Source organism: Arachis stenosperma, chromosome 4 (assembly GCF_014773155.1).
Source record: "Arachis stenosperma cultivar V10309 chromosome 4, arast.V10309.gnm1.PFL2, whole genome shotgun sequence".
NCBI classification, from domain to species: Eukaryota; Viridiplantae; Streptophyta; class Magnoliopsida; order Fabales; family Fabaceae; genus Arachis; species Arachis stenosperma.
The window spans coordinates 31520782-31543357 of NC_080380.1; the positions used below are offsets into that span (position 1 = coordinate 31520782).

The window sequence follows — 22576 nt, forward strand, 5'->3', positions numbered from 1 at the left end:
CAGGTTGGAGTAGAATCCATTGATTCTTTTGCGTCTGTCATTGACGCCCAGCCTTCAGGAGTTTGAAGCTCGTCACAGTCATTCAATACCGGAATCCTACTTGGAATACCACAGACAAGGTTAGACTTTCCGGATTCCCAGGATCCTACTCGGAATACCACAGACAAGGTTAGACTTTCCGGATCCTCATGAATGCCGCCATCTATCTAGCTTATACCACGAAGATTCTATTGGGGAATCTAAGAGATATGCGTCCGGCCTAGAGTAGAACGGAAGTGGTTGTCAGTCACGCGCGTTCATAAGTGAGAATGATGATGAGTGTCACGGATCATCACATTCATCAAAGTGTTGTGCAACGTATATCTTGGAATAAGAATAAGAGAGAATTGAATAAAAAGTAATAGTAATTGTATTGATACTTGAGGTACAGCAGAGCTCCACACCCTTAATCTATGGTGTGCAGAAACTCCACCGTTGAAAATACATAAGTAAAAGGTTCAGGCATGGCCGAATGGCCAGCCCCCTAAGTGATCAAGAGACCGAATAATCAAAGGCTAAACAGTCAAGAGATTAAACTATCAAAAGATGTCTAATACAATAGTTAAATGTTCTATTTATAATAAACTAGCTCCTAGGGTTTACATGAGTAAGTAATTGATGCATAAATCCACTTCCGGGGCCCACTTGGTGTATGCTTGGGCTGAGCTTGATCAATCCACGAGCTGAGGCTTCTCTTGGAGTTGAACTCCGAGTTATGACGTGTTTTGGGCGTTCAACTCCGGATCATGACGTTTTTCTGGCGTTTAACTCCAGACAGCAGCATGTACTTGGCGTTCAACGCCAAGTTACGTCGTCAATTTCCGAATAAAGTATGGACTATTATATATTTCTGGAAAGCTCTGGATGTCTACTTTCCAAAGCCGTTGAGAGCGCGCCATTTGGAGTTCTGTAGCTCCAGAAAATCCATTTCGAGTGCAGGGAGGTCAGATTCCAACAGCATCAGCAGTCCTTTTGTCAGCCTTTTTCAGAGTTTTGCTCAAGTCCCTCAATTTCAGCCAGAAATTACCTGAAATCACAGAAAAACACACAAACTCATAGTAAAGTCCAGAAATGTGAATTTAACATAAAAACTAATGAAAACATCCCTAAAAGTAGCTTGAACTTACTAAAAACTACCTAAAAACAATGCCAAAAAGCGTATAAATTATCCGCTCATCAAAGTCCTCATGATAATTGCATTCATGCATCACATGGTTGTTGATTGTTAGATGGAAAGTAAATCCTTGAAAACATGATTAGAGGAGATTTGAGTGAATTAACCCTACATACCGAGTGATTAGAGTATATACACACCTAGTGAGGGTTCAATTACTCAACTCTATGTTTCCATACGTCTGATCATGTATTCTTGCAAGTTGCTTCATTTTGATGAGTTGAATCAATTCTCTAGATTTTGATTGCATTGGATTATTTCCTTGCTTAGCCCTATATGTCTATACTCTTGCTTGGAAATGTGATTGTTTGTTTTCACCAATTTTATAGGAAACTATAGTATATATATATATATATATATAGGCATAGATAGTATATAGTATACTTGCATGTATATAGAGAGTTGCATTCAATAAGTTGTTTACCCCTTTGATCATTCTCCTTGTTTGGTTTAGCATGAGGACATGCTATTGTTTAAGTGTGGGGGAATTGATTAGTCCATATTTGATGATATATTTTGACTTAAATTGAGTTGATTTCATCACATAAACCTACACTTAAGCTTTGATTTTGGATTTTACTTCTTTAATTGTAAGTACTCTCAATTTTCTCTCTAATAATATCACTTTTACTTTCATTTTCTCTTAGTTCAAGTTACCTTGTTCATATTTGTAATTTTGAGTTCCTTGAAGTTTTGATTGATGAGTTTAGTTTTTTATGGTTTATATTTGCTTGATTGATTGTTTATGGTTGGTTTTGTGAATATCTTGGTTATAGTTTCCATTTTCCTTTGCAATTTCTCATATTTTGGTTTTGTGCCCACCAAGTGTTTGTGAAAATACCACTTGGTAATTTTGAGTAGATTTTCACACTTGGCTTGGGGTTCGAGTTTCTAGAATACTAGAGTCATAATGTCCGACATTTAGTGGTAATTCTTGGGTAGTTAGTTGATTTTTGTTTCCATTTACGCTAGCTTTTTATCAACTAGTTTGGTAAGTTAGCTAGGACTTATGGATTAAGGTCAATTATGCTTGCTTGACTTACTCCTCGATGTTAGGAGTTAACTAGGCGAGATTGACTCATCATAATTATCATAGTTGTGGTTATGACGATGACAGAATTCCTTGGATTCTCATTCCCAAGTCAAGGCTCTCTTTATGCATTTCTAGCATTTTCATTAAGTTTTGAACTTGTTTCCCTTTTTACATGCATTAATTCCAATTTTGATCATTTCTTAGTTCTTTTAGTCTTTCGTTCTTTGATTACAAAACCCCCTTTTGACCTAACAACCGAAAGTGTGACACTTCAATTGCATCCTAGGAAGAACGACCCGAGATTGAATTACTCTCAGTTTATATGTTTTGTAATTGAAAAATCTAAACTTTGATTGAGGATTAGTTGTTGGTCTATACTATACCTGCAACGAAGAGAATTTACATTTTGTGAAATTCTAGATCGACAACAGTTATCACATCAATACACCAAACTAATCAAAATGACTCCCGGCTGAATCCCCATGAACCCAAACTCCGGTGTTATTTGTTTTCTTTCTAATCGACCACGGTAAGGTATGGAATCGATATCCATTAACAGTTTACATCGGGTAGCTTTTCCTTATTTGTTGGGCCCCAACTAAGTACAAACTAATTCTGAATCTGTTGTGTCAGTTAGCTGCACGCCGACATATTCTTTGAACCAACGTGAAATATTGTTTAATGAGGTCTCAAGATTTGCGTCATGGAATAACCTATATGATAGAATAGGATAATAAAGTTTTAATTAGAATAAGAAGCTAGTATCTTACTAATTGTAATATTTACAAAGATTGTTAATTTATTTATTAATTAATTGTTCAGCTTTTATCAGAGTTTTATATACCACCATAGTTATTGGGTTGGTATACACCATAAGATGGATTGTGATCATAGTAGGGTGGAGGAGGTTGTTGATACCATGAAGATTTTTCTTGAATGTAAGCATCCTCCATCAATTGATAATTCATTCTTTGGTGTAAACCGTCATTGAAATTGCCATGTTCTACAATATTTCCTCAACTATACAACTCAAATCCACAAGATTGAGAATTTATAGGAAAAGACAAAGTCCTAACTAGTAGCAAAGACAAGAAAACATGCAAAAAATAAACTATTCACACTATTCACTTATTAACAATAACCAATAACAAGCACACATTGCAATTCTGCAACAATGGTGCAAAAAACTTAATGAGTGCTAAGTACCGGTTTAGAAATTCACAAGTTTTAAAGCTCAAATTCGTCATAGATATAATTCTAAATTGGAATTCAACACTATTAAAGTTTCGTTAGAAAATATCACAATTCAAATCAATAACTGGGAGTTTAATCTCGAATCGTTCTCTCTTGGAATCAGAATCGAGTGCATTATTATTGATTATGAAAAAATTGGAGGGTTTGATCACAATTAACAGGAATATAAATAGCAAGAAGTTAAAAGCACAATTAAAGATTAAATGGCAAAGAGATTAAATTAACAGTAATCAAATCAATTAACTAGAGGAGAAGAAAGTAAATTTAAATGCTAAAAAATCTTGACAAGGGTTTAGGGTTAAGAATCACTATCTTTATCACTAATCACAACATGATAATTACAAAGAGCAAACTTAAAAAATCTATAAATTGAGAAACGTCAATTAGGCTTAATTAATCCTAATCCACAAGTCCTAAGCAACTTACTAATTGAAATTTATAAAAGATTAGCGTTAGTAGAATAAGATTAATTAACATTTCTAAATTATCATCAACTTGGACATTAATAAATCAAGTTGATCCAAGTTTCCAATTCAAGTCAAGAGTAAAAATATACTCTATAACTAGTTCAAATATTTTGTTAAACATCTAGAGTGTATAAATATAAAATTTTATAAATGACAAAAATTAGTTAAATCTATAACTACATAATTCAAGAAAGCAATAATATATATAACATCTCCAATAAATAATAATAAAACATAAACATCAAATTTATTAGGAAAATAAAAAATTAACGAGAGCTCATAAACTAAAAATAGTAAATTAGAGAAAGTAACTATAAATTTTAAGAAATGAGAGTAACAAAATAATAAATTATAAACTAACTACAATTAAACAAATAAAAAATCTAAAAATAATATATAAATTTATAAGAAATTCTTGAATTTTAGAGAGAAGTTGAGGCGCTTCTCTCTAGAATTCAAGGTCCTAAGAAGCTAAAAGAATGAAAAAAATATGAGTGTATATTATACTTTGTCTTTCTTCCTTTCATATTGACTTCTAAATACTATCAGATACAGTTGTTGGAGGTTCTTGAAGAATCTAAAACGTGAATACACATGTTTCATCAATTAAGACACGTGGGTTGATCTTGTGCACGCGAAATTTTTGTTCATGTGAAAAAATGCCATTTAAACAAACGACAACAATAACTATTTTTGTTACTTTAACTTTTTGAAAGAAAAATGTAAATTGAAAAAGAAAAAGAAAGAAAGAAAAAATGGATGTGTGATACCAACAACGATGATGGACAAGGGCAAAGTAGAGAAGGAGATGGCGAACACAGGCGAAGGAAGGAGGGAGAAAGTTGTATTGTGAAGGAAAGATTAGAAAAAAGATTTGATGTGGAGGTGATGACGACGGTAGCAACAATGGTGTATAGAAAAAAAATATAGATGGCAAAGCGGTAGTAGGTAACAAGATGGTGATAAAAGTAATAGGTTCAAAAATAAAGGAAGTGTTTAAAAGAGAAACAAAAAAGAGAGTTGGAGATGACCATAATAAAAATATTTTTACAAAATATTTTTTAAAAAATTTATATTCTACTATTTACTAATCACTTATTTAAGAATTAAGATATTTTCAAAATACAGCTAAGAAAAGCCAAAATTAATTTTCACTCAAAAAGAGCTTAAAGTACCTTTATTTCATAACAATAGCAAACTTTAATTATGGCCGCCACATCTTAAGTAGTGTATGTTGCACTCTTTTTTTTTTTCTTATTAAGATAATTATGGCTATACATATCATGATAAATAGAATGATACATTATAAATTGGTTATGAATATTTGATTTGATCTTTGATTTAATTTAGTTCATATATCTCCAGTTGATTATAGATAGTTGTTTTATGAGTTCTATATAATATACCATTAAAAAGATCTATAACAAAATTATCTTAATTTATTTATCTATTTTTCTTTTTTCTACTTTATTATTTTTAGTGTTATATTTTACAACAAAACATAATTAATTAATTTATTAATATATTAAACATAACATACGTTGAAGTTAATTTTATTCAATTTTTTTTATTTAGAATCTATACTGTTTTACATAAAATAAAAGATTATTGTATACAATTTGACAATATCTTTTATTTCATTCTTAAAACACGACAATTCTCTTTTGTTTTTTAAAATATCACAACTTCTTCGTCATTTGTTATCTTTCTTCCAAACTGGATTTTCTTGGCTATTTAGTTTCACATGCATTAAAAAGCTAAGTTTGCACTTCGTATCATATTTAATAAAGAAATTAATAAGTACATCAACAACGATGAAACAGAAGTGAACAATAATTTTGTTTGAATAAATAAGAAGTATATATTATAATTAAAAAAAGGACAAAATTAAACAAAAAAATATTTTTTCATAATAATAAAAATCATACTCCTAAAAATAGTTTTTATTTTTTTTTATGTATGTTACAATTAAGCCCTTTCTTTAAACTAGTCCAATAATGACTAACATCTTTTCTATTTATTTTTACATCTGAAAAACTGAGAACACAACCCTCAAAGTGAAATTTCACAATATATGGTTTGTGACCACTATATTGTTCTCTAAACAATAAATTTCGAACAAACCTAGTAAGTTAATTAATTAGACTTTATCCATTTTTATTTATCTTATTATTTAATAGATTAATATTAATTACTTTTTATGATTTATTTTTATAGAAAACGAATTTGTAATCTCAATTAGCAAATGATTTGCCAAATCTAATATAATAAAAGTGATCAAACCAATATTCTAAAAATTGAATTGAATTGGTCAATTTAACCAGATTAACCGAAAACCAATTATTTAGTTAGTTCAATTAAGGTATAAAACTTTTTTGTAAAAAATTGGACTAAGAACCAATCGAACTGACAGTTAATTAGTGAACCATTAAAATTGGCCAGATTTTTTTCAGGATTACCGATATATATATATATATATATATATATATATATATATATATATATATATATATATATATATATATAAACCCAACCCAACATATATCCACCCACCCCTCTCCTTTCTCTCCTCTTTGAGAAACCCTAAACTCAACCACCATCACCATCCTACCGTCGCACTCTCACTACTAGAAAATTAGTTATTACAGACGGATATTTCCGACGGATTTTATCCCACTGAAATATAGACGGAATTTCAGAGGATTTTTTTTGTCGGAAAACAAAAAAAATAGATTAGCATAAATTACAGACGAAAAAGAAAATCCGTCTATAATTCTGTCGGAAAAATTAATTTTTTTTCCGTGGAATGGTTACAGACGGATTTTCCGTCTGTAATTAAGTAGACAAAACAATGCGTTTTATTAAATTATTATAGACAAAAAATCAGTCTGTAATTTAAAATTTTCCCTCTAAAATATTGAGTTACCCTAACTCACATCCTATCCTCTCGCGATGCATTCACACTTCACACTCTCCTTCATAGGAGCTTCTTCCTATCCTCTCAGAACCCATCCTCTCAGATCCTATCCTCTCAGAGCTTCTTCCTCTCTCCGTCCACGTTTTCTCCATCACAGGAGCTTCTTTCACCGCCGCCGCTCTCTCCATCGCTCCGTCCATGATCTCATCACTGACAGCAACTGCCATTCGCTGGTCATCCTCATCCACCGGTTCAGGTATGGTTTTGCATGGCTTTTAATTTTTGAATTCTTCTCATTTGAAATCATAGTTCCTGTGCTGTTCAGGTATGGCTTCAGGAATCGAAACCATTACACACTAACAAACCAACAAACCCTAGCAACAACATTATTAATCTTACTCTCACTTTGTAAACTTGTCTGTCTCTTCGAACCCTAGCTTTTCTTTCAAGACGGCTTATGTATTTATTTATTTATTCACTCACTGTTTCAATTTAATTTTGAATGATTTTTGTCTTCAGGAAGTGCAGCAATTAGAATCTTCTCTGGTTAGATTTTTATTGTGGTGTATAAACGGTAGATGATAAAATTTGTACATTTGTGGTGGTTCTGCTTCGTTGTGCTTCAAAATCTCCATCTTTTCCCATTTACTGCTTGTGATCGATATATCATTCCTTCAAATAAATACTTGTTAGTTGTAATGTGTGAACCTGCATGGCTTCTACTTATTTTGATGTTGTTAACTTTCATGTTTATGTTGGAGATAATGTTATAATATATTCACGTCTATCATGTGTTCGACGCAATGTCTCTAAGGGCCTTATCATGCTCCTTTCTTTCCTTTTTCTTTTTTTTTTGGGGTTAAGCATAACTTTATCAAGAATTTTTTGTCTGAATATATTGTCAGGACATGCATTTATCGCAAGAAAACTCGGCGCGGATCTTCAGCATTCATGGAAAAGGAGATACCTTTTATAGGAATATTGAGCAATAAGGCTGAACAAAATCTAGGTTTCCATTCAATTGAACTACTTTGATTGCTGCTCCCTTTGTGTTTTTTTGTTCTTCTACCGATAGAGTTAACCATCTCGTTTCCATCGCGTAAGTTGCTAACTGTGGTATTTCATACAATCAATGCCAATTTCCATCTGTGACTGCACCATTTTGGACATTTTCTCAAATTAACTGCTTACTTGTTTCTCCCTCTCAAATTAAAACATTTTTAGGCCTGGTGTGTGGGGAAATGAAGGTGGTCAAGTGCAGTAATCCAGATTCTTGTAAACTCGTATAACTCATATGAGATGAACCAACAAGTTCAAGCTGAAGTAGTAATGCTTTCTAAAACGGTATAAATCTTTTATTTAGTACACTCTCTCTAACATGAAAGTGAAAGTGCATAAACTGTTTTCTTTTATGTAATGGCTTTGCTATATTTAAGTTCGTTTGACGATTACAAATCACTTTCATCACCATGTTCCTGATTCAGCACTAATATCTTCTCTTTTCCTTCTGTTTTGCTTTTTAATTTTACAGGGTGATTACATCAAAGATTTGTAGCTGTAATTACATCTGTATCAGCTTCTAATTTCACACACTGTTCTTGGATTCATTTCTTTCTTCCCCCAATTCTGTGATATTTTTTTAATCTATTCCAAGTCGAACTTTGCTCCATGATTTTTTCATTCTTTGTTTCTCTATAGATTGATAACTTTGGATCTATAATCTGCTTATTGTAGTTAAAACATGATTTGATTCCACTGATCTAACACCACACCAAAATTGCACTGCATTATCATGTTACTGCTGGAATGGATAATTTAATAGCTTTCTCGAAGTCCTGCTTCTGATTCATATTGATTATTGATTATCATGATTTAATAATGAATTATGTTACCTTGATCCAGGGTTGCAGTAACTAGAACACATCTTTCAACCTATGATGCCACCTTATGCAGTACTTTATTCACCTGGAGAGGTTTATACTCATCCTGCCATTCCTATTGTAAGTCTAGCTACTTTCATGCAATTTATTTCATGGTTTATGAAAAATTGGACCTTGTCTTGTTCATTGTCCATGAATGTTTGGCTTCTACTGTAATGATATCAATCAATAGTTCACAATAGGATAAGAGAAACTAATATACTGAAATGTCAAATGTGTTTCCTTTGATCCTGTTTGTGTACCCATGAATTATATATTTCTAAAACATAAGGGCCACATCCACACGGACAAGGAGTTCCATCTTCACCTGCTGTAAGCTATGATGTTTTCTGAGATCAGTTCCTAATTTAGGCATAGTAAACATATCTTTGTTCTGTTATAGATAATTTATCTGCAATCATCTTGTTTCCTTTTTTTGCCTGATCTGTTTTTCTGTTTCAGGCTCTAGAACTTGCTACTCTTGTTCCTCTTCAGCTTTTAAAGTCAAGTGGAACCAAATGCATAATGGTAAGTGTACTTAAAAAGGCTTTTGAACTTCTGCTATAAGGTAAGAGGTTATACTGACATTTGTAAATTATCTAAGGTTGGTGACCCAAAGCAACTTCCATGAAGACTTTGAAAATATAGATCAATTTGATGCTTTGAGTTAAGATTTTTTATGTCAACCTTGGTGTTAAGGACATTTTCTTTTCTGGCATGCTAGTTATAAACTTATAATTAATAATAAATAAAATATTCCTTGAATGCTTTTTTGTTTTAAATAGCTTTTTTCTTGCAGATGTTGTAAGGGACTAAATCTTTTCTGGCATGTTAGTTATAAACTTCTGCAAATACTTTTTAGTCATCTTTCCTTCCCTTGGAGCTTAAATCTAGGGAATCTGACCTCCACATTTCAAGAGTTGGTGAATTTACTATGTTGCTGTTCCTTTTACCAGTAGCATTTAATTTTCTTTTCAGCTATAGTTTTTATATAGAAAATATTGATAATGAAATTTTCAAGTGAAAAATTTCACCAATTTTCATCCTTAAACATAATTAGAATGTTGCATTAATATTGATCTTCAGCCAGTCGTTTGGTGGCACTCTCCATCTCACTGATAAGCTATTTCTCCTTTTAGGTTCTATTAACTGGTGGTTCTTTTTTTCATATATGTTGTTATAGTCAGATTCTAATTGTCAGTTAGTGGAGTTAGTAAGTCAGTAAGTATAGAAACTTCAGTTATAGTATGGGTGCTTCCAATCTCCAGCTCAAGCTTATTAGTTATTACTTCACTTGGTTCTTAATTCTCAGATTGGGAGACAAAAGGAGAAAACATTGAAGAAGATGGGGTTCGGAGTTCCTGCTCTTCCATTTACCTTTGTGGCTCACCTTCTAGCGGTGGCTGCTATTGTCATGGTCTTGCTTTGGAACATACACTTCAGAGGTGGCTTAGTTTGGGAAGCTACCAACAAAAATCTCATATTCAATGTATGTTTCTTGTTTCATCTTGCTCTTTACTCTCTATTTGCTATTATTTTTGGGACTGTGATGCATTGATATATGGCTCTTCTTGATTCTTACTCTGTTTCCTTTGGTCCTCTGTTGAATGAACCTTAACTGAATTTGGCATTTGCCTTGTATATTTGAACCTTAAAAGCAAGACACACTAAACATAATTCGAGCGTTTTTTCCCCGGCCAAGTAATATATCTTGCTTTTAGTTTGAGTTCCATGATTTCAGTGATTGATTGATTACTTTAAAGTTATTAGAGACTAATATTATATATTTTGTGGATAGTTTACAGTTTACACTTTACATATCTACCACCATATTGGTTTGTCAGTTTCTTGCTTAGTATTTCATACTAGTATTTACTTCGATCTTGTAAAGTTTCACATATTTTTTGTTTACTTTAACAATATTTTAAAAAGGCTCATTACGTTTTATTTTTTTCTTTCCATGTTTTCTATTTATTATCGGGCCCCAACCCTCATAAACAAGGGGTCCCAACAATTCATTGCTTGCAGGCTCCACATGCTTATCCTTCGATTTCTTCGGTGTGAATTCCATATACTAATACATTCATGTGGTTTCAAATCAAATAATAAATGAGGCAAATGGTACTCCTTAGTGCTTAAAGGCTTAAACTACTTTATTTAGATGCTTTCGTTATTTTTTTTCTCCTACCATTACGTTGATGAATTAGTAACTAAACTGATTTGGGACTGGGTTTTAGTTTTTAATACGATATATAATATTACAAAAGTTGAAGTTACTAATCTATATTAAGCCCTTATATATCTTATATTAGTGACTATTATTATATATAAATGTGAATATATATAAATGTCAATATATAACTGAATTTTCTATACTTACTAATAAGTTTCTATACTTGCGGTTTTCCTCTTTTAGTTAGTGGAGTTCCACCCGATGCATTCAGTGAAATTGGTCAGCTGTGGGGCAGGTTTGATCTTAATCCCAGGATAAATATTTTGCCATAAATTTACTAGTTGAACTTTTTGTTGTTGTTGAAGTTATTTGGCAATTTTAACAACCATTCCCCATGATTATGTTATTTTTGTTCATCCTCTCTTTACCACCTTTGATGACTCTGGTAAGCAATTTAATGCTCACTGTTAAATAACTAGAACATTTTGGCCTTATGGTATGCCTTGCATTAGATTAAATTTCTACATTCCTGTTTATTAGTTATTTTAATGAGATAGGACATCTTTACTATTAGACTTATACAATTAAGTTGACTTTTGATGGGTTTGAAATAGATTATATATCCAACTTTACTGTTTGCCTGGTTTTCAGTTTCAAATGGTGTGACTGAATTTCTAATGCACATATGTGATATCATGTTCTTGAGACTACACTTCAGGCTCTCATGTTCTTGCTTTTCTTCTTGTGTTGATGTTGAAAATACAATTCTCACAGTGGATAGAGCAAGCTTCTGAACCCAACAAGGAAGCAGTTATTAAAGCATTGCTAGGTGCAAAAGAAGCTATGCTTGGGATTACATATCATATGCGCCTAATGGGTGAGGCTGCAGGTGTTCCTGTAAGTTCCTTTCATTGATTTGGCACTTATTATTAGGCTTCTTTTGTTTGAATGATGTTAATTATAAATTATATCTGCTGGTAGAATATCACTACTCTTTCATTGCTATTCATGCGGATTTAACCAGAATCACAAACAACTTTTAGATGCTACACTGAACTTAGAAGGAGTGTTGTTGGCTGCTGGAGTTCTAGGAGCAGGAGGATTTGATGCTGTCTTTGCTGTTACTTTGGGAGATTCAATCAATAATGTGATAAAAACATGGAGCTCACTCAATGTTCTTGCCCTTCTGGTTAAAGAAGATCCTTGTGGCGTTTCTTTAGAAAGTGTTGACATTAGAACAAATGAAATCACTTCAGCTGTATCTTCAATTCATATTGAATAATTTATTGTAAATATTGTTTTTTTTAATACGATGAATTTGTTTATTTTTTGAAATATTGTAAATATTCGAATATAAATTAGATAAAAATTTGTATTAAATTTATATTTATTTTGTATGAAAACAAGTTTATTTTGTAATTAGAAAAAGTAAAAAATTTCTATTTTACCTTACAGACGGATTTTCTGTCTGTAATAATAATTTTCCAAAGTTTAAATTACAGACAAAAAATCTGTCGGAAAATCCGTCTGTAATTACAGACGAAAAATCCGTCGGAAAATCTATCTGTAATTACAGACGGAAATTCCGTTTGAAAATCCGCCTGTAATTACAGACGGAAAATTCGTCTGAAAATCTGCCTGTAATTACAGACGGAAAATCCGTCTGAAAAATCATTTTGTTAATTAACCTGAATTATAAATATTAGAAAATTTTGTTTTATTAAAATTAACCTGAATTATAAATATTAATAAAAAGGTAACATGATTTTTTCTTAATATGGTGTTAAGTGTATTAATTCAAATGTAGTTATTAATCATTTTGCTGATTTACTTTGTTCAATAAGCTAGACATATATATATATATATATATATATATATATATATATATATATATATATATATATATTCAATGTTAAATTAAATAGGTGAGTAACACTTAAATTTACCAACAAATATTTGTATGTTATTTTACTGTAAAATAAGAATGTATCAAAGTAAGCTCAAAATAAACAACAATAAATTATTGGAGATTTATGAAGTATAAATTTTTCTAATAAAAGCAAATAATTTAAAATTACTAAAAAGCAACTTAACACCTCTATTGATGTCTACAAAATATGTACTTAAAACAACATTATCTTAATATTAGTATATAAAATTCTATAATTAATGTAATTTTAGAATAGTTAATCAAGAGAATAAAATAATATAGATTTTTATGATAATTTTAATACTCTCAAATTATAAATACCATAAGAAAAATGCTAAGTGCAATCCAATTTACCGGTGAAAAAATAGAAAAAAAACCGATGATAATCAAGTTACCATCGGTAAAAATCACACGATATAAACTTTGCCGGTAAGTGTGTACCGTCTTACTTTTTTGTTCGATGATAATTACTGTCAGAATTAGTGACGGAATTTAGTTAGCATAAAAATGAAATAGCTAGGCGTTACCGTTGGAATTTTTTTGATGGTAATATTGGTGCCAAAACATCTGACTCCCCGCCATATTTATCGGCGAAATATGCCAACGGTAATGCCGATGAAATAGTTTATAAAAAAAATTTTTCTTAAAAATTTGACTTGGTTGGTACCGTCAGAATATTCTGACAGTAATTTGGTGCGAAATTTATAACCCACAAACTAACTGGCAAGTGCACCAGGTCGTACCAAGTAATACCTCAGGTGAGTGAGGGTCGTTCCCACGAGGATTGATGGACTAAGCAACAATGGTTAAATGATTTACTTAGTTAGGCAAGCAGAAAATGGTTTTGAGATGTTCAAAATGTTTAAAAAGTGACTTCAAAATATCAGAAGGCAGCAAGTAATCAAGTTGAAAATAAAATATGGGAGAAAACAGTTAAGGCTTCAGAGTTATCTATTTTCTAGATTAATTTTTCTTACTAACTATTTTAATCATGCAAGATTTAATTTATGGCAAATTATTTGTGACTAGACCCTAATTCTATAGACCTTCCTAGTCTCCTCTAAAATTCATCAACTGCCAATTCCTTGGTCAATTAATTCCAATTAGAGGGTGATGATCAAATTCCAGTTTATATGCCACAAGAATTCTAATTATCCAAAAATAAGGGGATTATATGTCACGTATCCCATTAAATACAAACAATTAGAAATTCAAGATAATATGTTTTCAAGCTGTTGTTCAAGTAAAGAGCTTTTCCAAGTTATATAAGAACTCAATTAGAACATAGGTCATACTTCCGTTCCACCCAAATTCATAAAATAAAGAACGAAAACAATTATTGAAATATAAATCAAAACGTGAATTAAAATAGAAAAATAATAGTATCAATCCATACAATAGATAGAGCTCCTAACCTTAAAAGTGGAGGTTTGCTTGCTCATGGGAAAAGAGTGAAAATCAGGATTGTAGAGTACAGAATATAAATTGGTATAGAATTTCCTAATGGAATCCCCCTAAAGAAGAAACGTTTCTCCTTTTTATAACTAATCCTTATTAATTTAAAATCTAATATCTAAAATTAAGATAATATATTTTCCTCTTTTCAAATTTAAATTTGAATAAGAATCAATTAAATAATCCACGTCTTGTAATGTGGGGACCACTTGGCTTCATTGGATCCGCGCCTAACTTGGCAGAGAGCTGCGTCTTACTTGAGTGCCAAAATGGGGCCCAGAAATCGCCTCCAGTGTTTTCTGCATTCTCTGCACGTCGTGCATGTCACGCGTACGCGTCGATGGTCTATTCTGCGTGTCACGCGTACGCGTCAGTTACGAGCACGCGTCGCTGTGCAACTTCGCTTTTCACGCATACGCGTCAGGCACGCGCACGCGTCACCATGGAAAGCTCCAAATCACGCGCACGCGTCACGTACGCGCACGCGTCGCTCCTCACTGTCATCTCCTTTAATTTTTATGCTGCAGAAACTCCATCAAATCCAGCTGAATGCTACCTAAAATAAATAGAATTGCACAAGACTCAAAGTAGCATCCATAGTGGCTAAAAGACAATTAATTCTTGATTAAACTTAACAATTTAAATGCAAATTCACTAGGAAAAGATGAGAAAGATGCTCACGCATCACAACACCAAACTTGAATTGTTGCTTGTCCTCAAGCAACCAAAATAATACAGGTTTAGGAGGTGAATTTGCATGAGAATGAGAGTTTGGTTAAGCTCAAGTCTATTCTTAAAATGGGGTTTATTCATTGTAATTTTGAACAGTTTTGGCATCTCACTCTCCTTTGAATAAGAGAAATGTCAGTGTCATTCGGAATTAGAATCCGGATCATATTATGAATTCTCTGATCTTTATACTCCAGTTTAATCCTTGAACACAGCATAATTTTCTTTAATTTTTTTTTTCTTTGGTGCTTTACACCTTGAGCCTATCTGTGACTTTAAATATTTTGTCTCAAGGGTTACTTGACACGGAAACACCACAAGTACTTAACTGGGAAACTTCCTTTAAGTTTTGATTTTTTTTAGTTACTCCTAGACAGTGGTGCTCAAAGCCTTTAGCATACTCAGTTAAACGCACTTGGTCTCGACTCTAAGTGTTTTGTCTCAAGGATTACTTGACACAATCACACCACAAGCATATGACTAGGGAAATAACTCTTTGAGCTTTTAATCATATCTGACCTCCTTAGTTATTGATGCTCAGAGCCTTGGACCTTGCTTTTATAGTTTCTTTTTTTCTCTTTTTTTTCTTTTTTTTGCTGTTTCTTTTGCTTCAAGGATTAAATTTTTATTTATTTCAGAGAAGTCATAATAATTCTCTAAATTCCTGTTCCTTATACATCAACATCCTTTGATTCAAATTCAAATATGCACTATTCATGTCATGCATTCAAAATCACAAATAATACCACCACATTTAAGTAAATAAGACTACTCTTAAATATAACTCAATTTCTCATGCAATACATCACTTTTTTTTCTTTTAAATTCAAGTTTTAGTGAGCAATACATGAGAATTTTTTTTACTAAAAGTACTAATGATCATGCAAGCAATCAAAGCAACAGAAAACAGAAGACAACACAATAAGAACGGAAGAGAAATAGAATAAAAGGAACTCAACCACCTCAGTTATGTTGCAGGTCATCTCATTCCTTCATGAAGCACATTCATCTCCCTTTGGTGCTAGACAGAAAAGCCATAAAAGAAGCATCAACATCAAACTTAAAGGTTTGCTTGTCCTCAAACAAAGAAAAACTGCAAATAGAGAGGGATATAAAAGCAATCAATATGATGAAAGAAGGATAAAAAGATAAAAGAACAAGAGAGAGTTAGGATTTAGGAGGGGGATGATTTGAAATCAGGCATTGAGGTGGTTTAATTGGGCGTCGCATGCAACGCGTACGCATGAGGCACGCGTATGCGTGGATCGCGCGAACCTCAAGCGACGCGTACGCGTCGACGGCCAGGATGGGAAAATGACGCGAACGCGTCAGAGACGTGTCCACGTGGTGGGGCTTGTGCGCCCAACATAGTTCCAGCCCCACACCAGCATAACTCTCTGGCCAAAACACCTATTACGCCGATTTCACTCATCCACGCATGCGCGTGCTTGACGTGTATGCGTGGAGTGCCAAAATTGTAATTGACGCGCACGCGTCATGGACGCGTACGCGTGATCCAATTTGTGCACAAAGCACACTTCCTTTGCCACTCCCGCGCAACTCTCTGTTCACTTTTATTTTTCACGCACACACATATGACACGTACGCGTCAGCGACGCTTGTGCGTCGTGTGCTCGTTTTTTTTAAGTGTCCGGTTCCTATTCAAAAATAGCTGCATGATCAGAAAAATAGTGAAAACTCAATAAAAATCAAATAAGTAAGAAAATTACTACTACAAAAAACAACTAAGAATGAAAAGGAGCGATCATACCACGGTGGGTTGTCTCCCACCAAGCACTTTTAGTTAAAGTCCTTAAGTTGGACATGTGGTGAGCTCCTTGTCATGGTGGCTTATGCTTGTACTGATCCAGGAATTTTCACCAATGTTTGTAATTTCAATGGCAACCGGGATTCCAAGCTAGGCGCATAACGCCTTCGAGCAAGTTGAAGCAAGTGACAAGGCCCCAAGAGTGTTGATTGTGGGAATGAATTCCAGGGTCCCAAACCTTGCTTTTACACCTGTCTTCTTGTGGATCACCGTTGTTCCCACCGGGTGGCAAGCAATCTGAATTCTCACAGAGACACCCAAACAACCTTCTAGACCCATTCAATTGAGCTCTACACCAATCCTTGCACTTCAATTTGGAGCATGCAATCATATTGAACCTTGCTTGACAACTCTTGCCACTAACCATCTTCCTCTTACTCTTAATGCCACAAAGAGCTCTAAGTTGACCATCCGTCTCCAGTAGCCCATATTCAAGTGGGAAAGTAAAGGTTAAGGATAGGAATTTTACCCACTTGAATGTTGTATTGGATGGTGATGGCTTTGGAAGAGGTCTTGCAAGCTCCACTCCCTTGTGTTCTTCTTTGAATTCTTCTACCTCTTTGCAAGCTTCCTCAATTTTAACCTCTTCCTATTGGTAGCTTTCTTCTAATTCAATCTCTTCTTCATTACTTACCAAGGACATAGGAGGTTGTGCATCTTCCTCTTCTTCCATATGTGAGGGTGGAAATTTCTCTAATTCACTGGAGTATAAACTCCTTTAATTGATTTCCTCACTTTCTTCCATAGGATCTTGCATTGTATCTCTTGGGAAGGAATTTTCTTGTTCCTCTTCCTGGTTCTTGATCATCGTGTGCACATATTTCTCTATATTTTTTACACTTGTCTTGATATCATGTAGGAATTATTTCATGAGAAGCTCAAGATCTAATGGTATTTGAGATGAATAAGGAGATGGTGGTTCTTGGTATGCATAAGAAGGAGATGATGGTTCCTGATAAGTGTAAAAAAAGGATGATTCTTGGTATGAATAGGGAGATGGTGGCTCTTGATATGGGTAGAAGGATGATGGTTCTTGATATGGATAGAGAGGTGGTGGTTCTTGGTATGAATATGGAGATAGTGGTTCTTGATATGAATATGAAGGTGGTGGCTCTAGATAATTGGAACATGGAGCATTGAAGTTTATTTGGTTTTGACTTTGCCAACCAAAATTTGGATAGTTTCTCCATCCACCATAATATGAATCACTACTCGGGTGTGAGTAGTAACCCATGTGATCTCTCTCCATTATTTTTCCTTAGCACAAAACACCAAACAGAATTAAACGTACCATGTGGTAAACAGGAAAGCAAAGAAGACAGAACATAAATTTTTTTTTGAAAATATTAAAAATAGATTTTAATAAAATTAAAAATAAAACGCCTAATCTAAGCAATGAAACAACTAATAGTTGTTAATCACTATCAATCCCCGGCAACGGTGCCAAAAACTTGATGCAGAATTTTACAATCCACAAACTAACCGACAAATGCACCGGGTTGTACCAAGTAATACCTCAGGTGAGTGAGGGTCGATTCCACGAGGATTGATGGATCAAGCAACGATGATTGATTGATTGGCTTAGTCATACAAACAGAAAGGAGTGTTTGAATATTCAAAGAGCATTAAACAATCGTACAGAAATTAAAATAGTAAAGTAAATGGGTTGGGAATAAAGTATGGAGAGGGCAGTTAAGGTTTCAGAGTTATCTATTTTCTGGATTGATTTTTCTTACTAACTATTTTAATCATGCAAGATTTAATTTATGGCAAACTATTTGTGACTAGACCCTAATTCCTTAGACCTTCCTAGTTTCCTCTAAATTCATCAACTGCTAATTCCTTGGTCAATTAATTCCAATTAGAGGATGATGATCAAATTCTATTTTATATGCCACAAGAATTCTAATTATCTAAAAATAAGGGAATTATATATCATGTATCCCATTAAATACAAACAATTAGAAATTCAGGATCATATGTTTTCAAGCTATTGTTCAAGTAAAGAGCTTTTCCAAGTTATACAAGAACTCAATTAGAACATGGGTCATAATTCCGTTCCACCCAAATTCATAAAATAAAGAATGAAAACAATTATTGAAATATAAATCAAAACATGAATTAAAATAGAAAAATAATAGTATCAATCCATACAATAGATAGAGCTCCTAACCTTAACAGTGGAGGTTTAGTTGCTCATGGAAAAAGAGTGAAAATCAAGATTGTAGAGTACGGAATGTAAATTGGTATAGAATTCCCTAATGGAATCCCCCTGAATCCCCCTAAAGAAGAAACGTTTCTCCTTTTTATAACTAATCCTAATTAATTTAAAATCTAATATCTAAAAGTAAGATAATATCTTTTCCTCTTTTCAAATTCAAATTTGAATCAGAATCAATTAAATAATCCACATCTTGTAACGTGGGGACCACTTGGCTTCACTAGATCCGCACCTAACTTGGCAGAGAGCTGCGCCTTACTTGAGTGCCAAAATGGGGCCCAGAAATTGCCCCCAGCATTTTCTGCATTCTCTGCATGTCGCGCATGTCACGTGTACGCGTCAGTCACGCGTACGTGTCAGTCACGCGTAAGCGTCAATGGTCTATTCTACGTGTCACGCGTACGCGTCAGTTACGAGCACGCATCGCTGTGCAACTTCGCTTTTCATGCGTACGCATCTGGCACGCGCACGCATCGTGGTGGACAAAATTGTGATCCTTATTCTTTAAGTTGCACTCCTTGTAAAATTATGGAATTTGAAATTGGCACGAGTGAACACAACTCCGTTCAACTAACCAGCAAGTGTACTGGGTCGTCCAAGTAATAAACCTTACGCGAGTAAGGGTCGATCCCACAGAGATTGTTGGTATGAAGCAAGCTATGGTCACCTTGTAAATCTCAGTTAGGCAGATTAAAATTGTTTATGGTTTCGAAAATTATATAAAAAGAAGAAATAATAAAAGGGATAGAATATTTATGCAGATTCATTGGTGGGAATTTCAGATAAGCATATGGAGATACTGTATGCTCAAGGACGCCTGCTATCCTCCTGCTTCAACTCAATCCTTCTTACTCCTTTCCATGGCAAGCTGTGTATAGGGGTTCACCGTTCGACGATGGCTACTTTCAATCCTCTCGGGAAAATGGTCCTCTGCGGCTGTCACTCGCATGGCTAATCATCTGGAGGCATCACCTGGCCGAAGGCTACATCCCATCCTCGCAGTGAAAACTACGCTCATGCGCTCTGTCATAGCACGGCTAATCACTGGTTGGTTCCCGCGCCTACTGGAATAGAATCCCTTGATTCTTTTGCGTTTGTCACTAACGCCCAGCACTTGCGAGTCTGAAGCACGTCACAGTCATTCATTACCGGAATCCTACTCGGAATACCACAGACAAGGTGAGACTTTCCGGATTCCCAGGATCCTACTCGGAATACCACAGACAAGGTGAGACTTTCCGGATCCTCATAAATGCCGCCATCTATCTAGCTTATACCACGAAGATTCTGTTGGGGAATCTAAGAGATACACATTCAAGCTCTGTTGCATGTAGAACGGAAGTGGTTGTCAATCATGAGCGTTCATAAGTGAGAATGATAATGAGGGTCATATAATCATCACATTCATCATGTTCTTGGGTGCGAATGAATATCTTGGAATAAGAATAAGATAGAATTGAATAAAAGAAAATAGAATTGCATTAATACTTGAGGTACAGCAGAGCTCCACACCCTTAATCTATGGTGTGCAGAAACTCCACCATTGAAAATACATAAGTAAAAGGTTCAGGCATGGCCGAATGGCCAGCCCCCATGTGGTCACAAGACCGAATGATCAAAGACATCTAATACAATAGTTAAATGTTCTATTTATAATAAACTAGCTCCTAGGGTTTACATGAGTAAGTAATTGATGCATAAATCCACTTCCGGGGCCCACTTGGTGTATGTTTGGGCTGAGCTTGATCAATCCACGAGCTGAGGCTCCTCTTGGAGTTGAACTCCGAGTTATGACGTGTTTTGGGCGTTCAACTCTGGATCATGACATTTTTCTGGCGTTTAACTCCAGACAGCAGCATGTACTTGGCGTTCAACGCCAAGTTACGTCGTCAATTTCCGAATAAAGTATGGACTATTATATATTGCTGGAAAGCCCTGGATGTCTACTTTCCAACGCCGTTGAGAGCGCGCCATTTGGAGTTCTGTAGCTCCAGAAAATCCATTTTGAGTGCAGGGAGGTCAGATTCCAACAGCATCAGCAGTCCTTTTGTCAGCCTTTATCAGAGTTTTGCTCAAATCCCTCAATTTCAGTCAGAATTTTCCTGAAATCACAGAAAAACACACAAACTCATTGTAAAGTCCAGAAATGTGAATTTAACATAAAAACTAAGGAAAACATCCCTAAAAGTAGCTTGAACTTACTAAAAACTACCTAAAAACAATGCCAAAAAGCGTATAAATTATCCGCTCATCACGTCGCCATGGAATGCTCCAAATCACGTGCACGCGTCAGGTACGCACACGCGTTGCTCCTCGCTGTCATCTTCTTTAATTTTTGTGTTGCAGAAACTCCATCAAATCGAGTTGAATGCTACCTAAAATAAACAGAATTGCACAAGACTCAAAGTGGCATCCATAGTGGCTAAAAGACAATTAATTCTTGATTAAACTTAACAATTTAAATACAAATTCACTAGAAAAAGATGAGAAAGATGCTCATGCATCACAATTCTGATCAAAGCATCTTTTTTTTAGTTATCTTTTGCCAATATTATCTAATGTACCCTGATAATTAACTATTAAAATATTCTTTTAAACCTGAATCCCTAGTACAAAAAATATAAATTACAAATTGACTGATGGTAAGTGAAATATCTGAAATAATTTTAACTATATAACATTCACAGAACTATGTTTATTCACTGAAATATATATTACAAATGCGCACAGTATCTTAACGAAATACATATCACAGAACTATGTTTACATTAACCCTAATCAGAGTCATCATCTTCTTCCTCTTCTTCTTTTGGTTCACCATCCTCCTCTTCTGGTGCACGAAATTATGATCATCAATGGCGCCATCAACATGGTACGCTCAATTGCAATCTCAACTCTTTATCACAACTTCGCACAACTAACCAGCAAGTGCACTGGGTCGTCCAAGTAATAAACCTTACGCGAGTAAGGGTCGATCCCACGGAGATTGTTAGTATGAAGCAAGCTATGGTCACCTTGTAAATCTCAGTCAGGCAGACTCAAATGGTTATGGAGGATATATGAATAAAACATAAAAAAAAAATAGAGATACTTATGTAATTCATTGGTGAGAATTTCAGATAAGCGTATGGAGATGCTTTGTCCCTTCCGTCTCTCTACTTTCCTACTGTCTTCATCCAATCCTTCTTACTCCTTTCCATGGCAAGCTGTATGTTGGGCATCACCGTTGTCAATGGCTACAGTCCCGTCCTCTCAGTGAAAATGTTCAACGCGCTCTGTCACAGCACGGCTATTCAGCTGTCGGTTCTCGATCATGTCGGAATAGAATCCAGTGATTCTTTTGCGTCTGTCACTAATGCCCCGCAATCGCGAGTTTGAAGCTCGTCACAGTCATTCAATCCTTGAATCCTACTCAGAATACCACAGACAAGGTTTAG

The 22576-nt window shown here is 34.3% G+C and overlaps 1 protein-coding gene across 1 annotated transcript; it reads left to right on the forward strand.

Annotated features, from left to right (window-relative positions):
- Nucleotides 1-11819: 11819 nt before the first annotated feature.
- Nucleotides 11820-12258, forward strand: LOC130973999 (phosphomevalonate kinase, peroxisomal-like). The gene is made up of 2 exons (XM_057898701.1): nucleotides 11820-11873; nucleotides 12001-12258. Exons 1-2 carry the CDS (start codon nucleotides 11820-11822, stop codon nucleotides 12256-12258), a joined length of 312 nt encoding a protein of 103 aa, XP_057754684.1.
- The last annotated feature ends 10318 nt before the right edge of the window (nucleotides 12259-22576 follow it).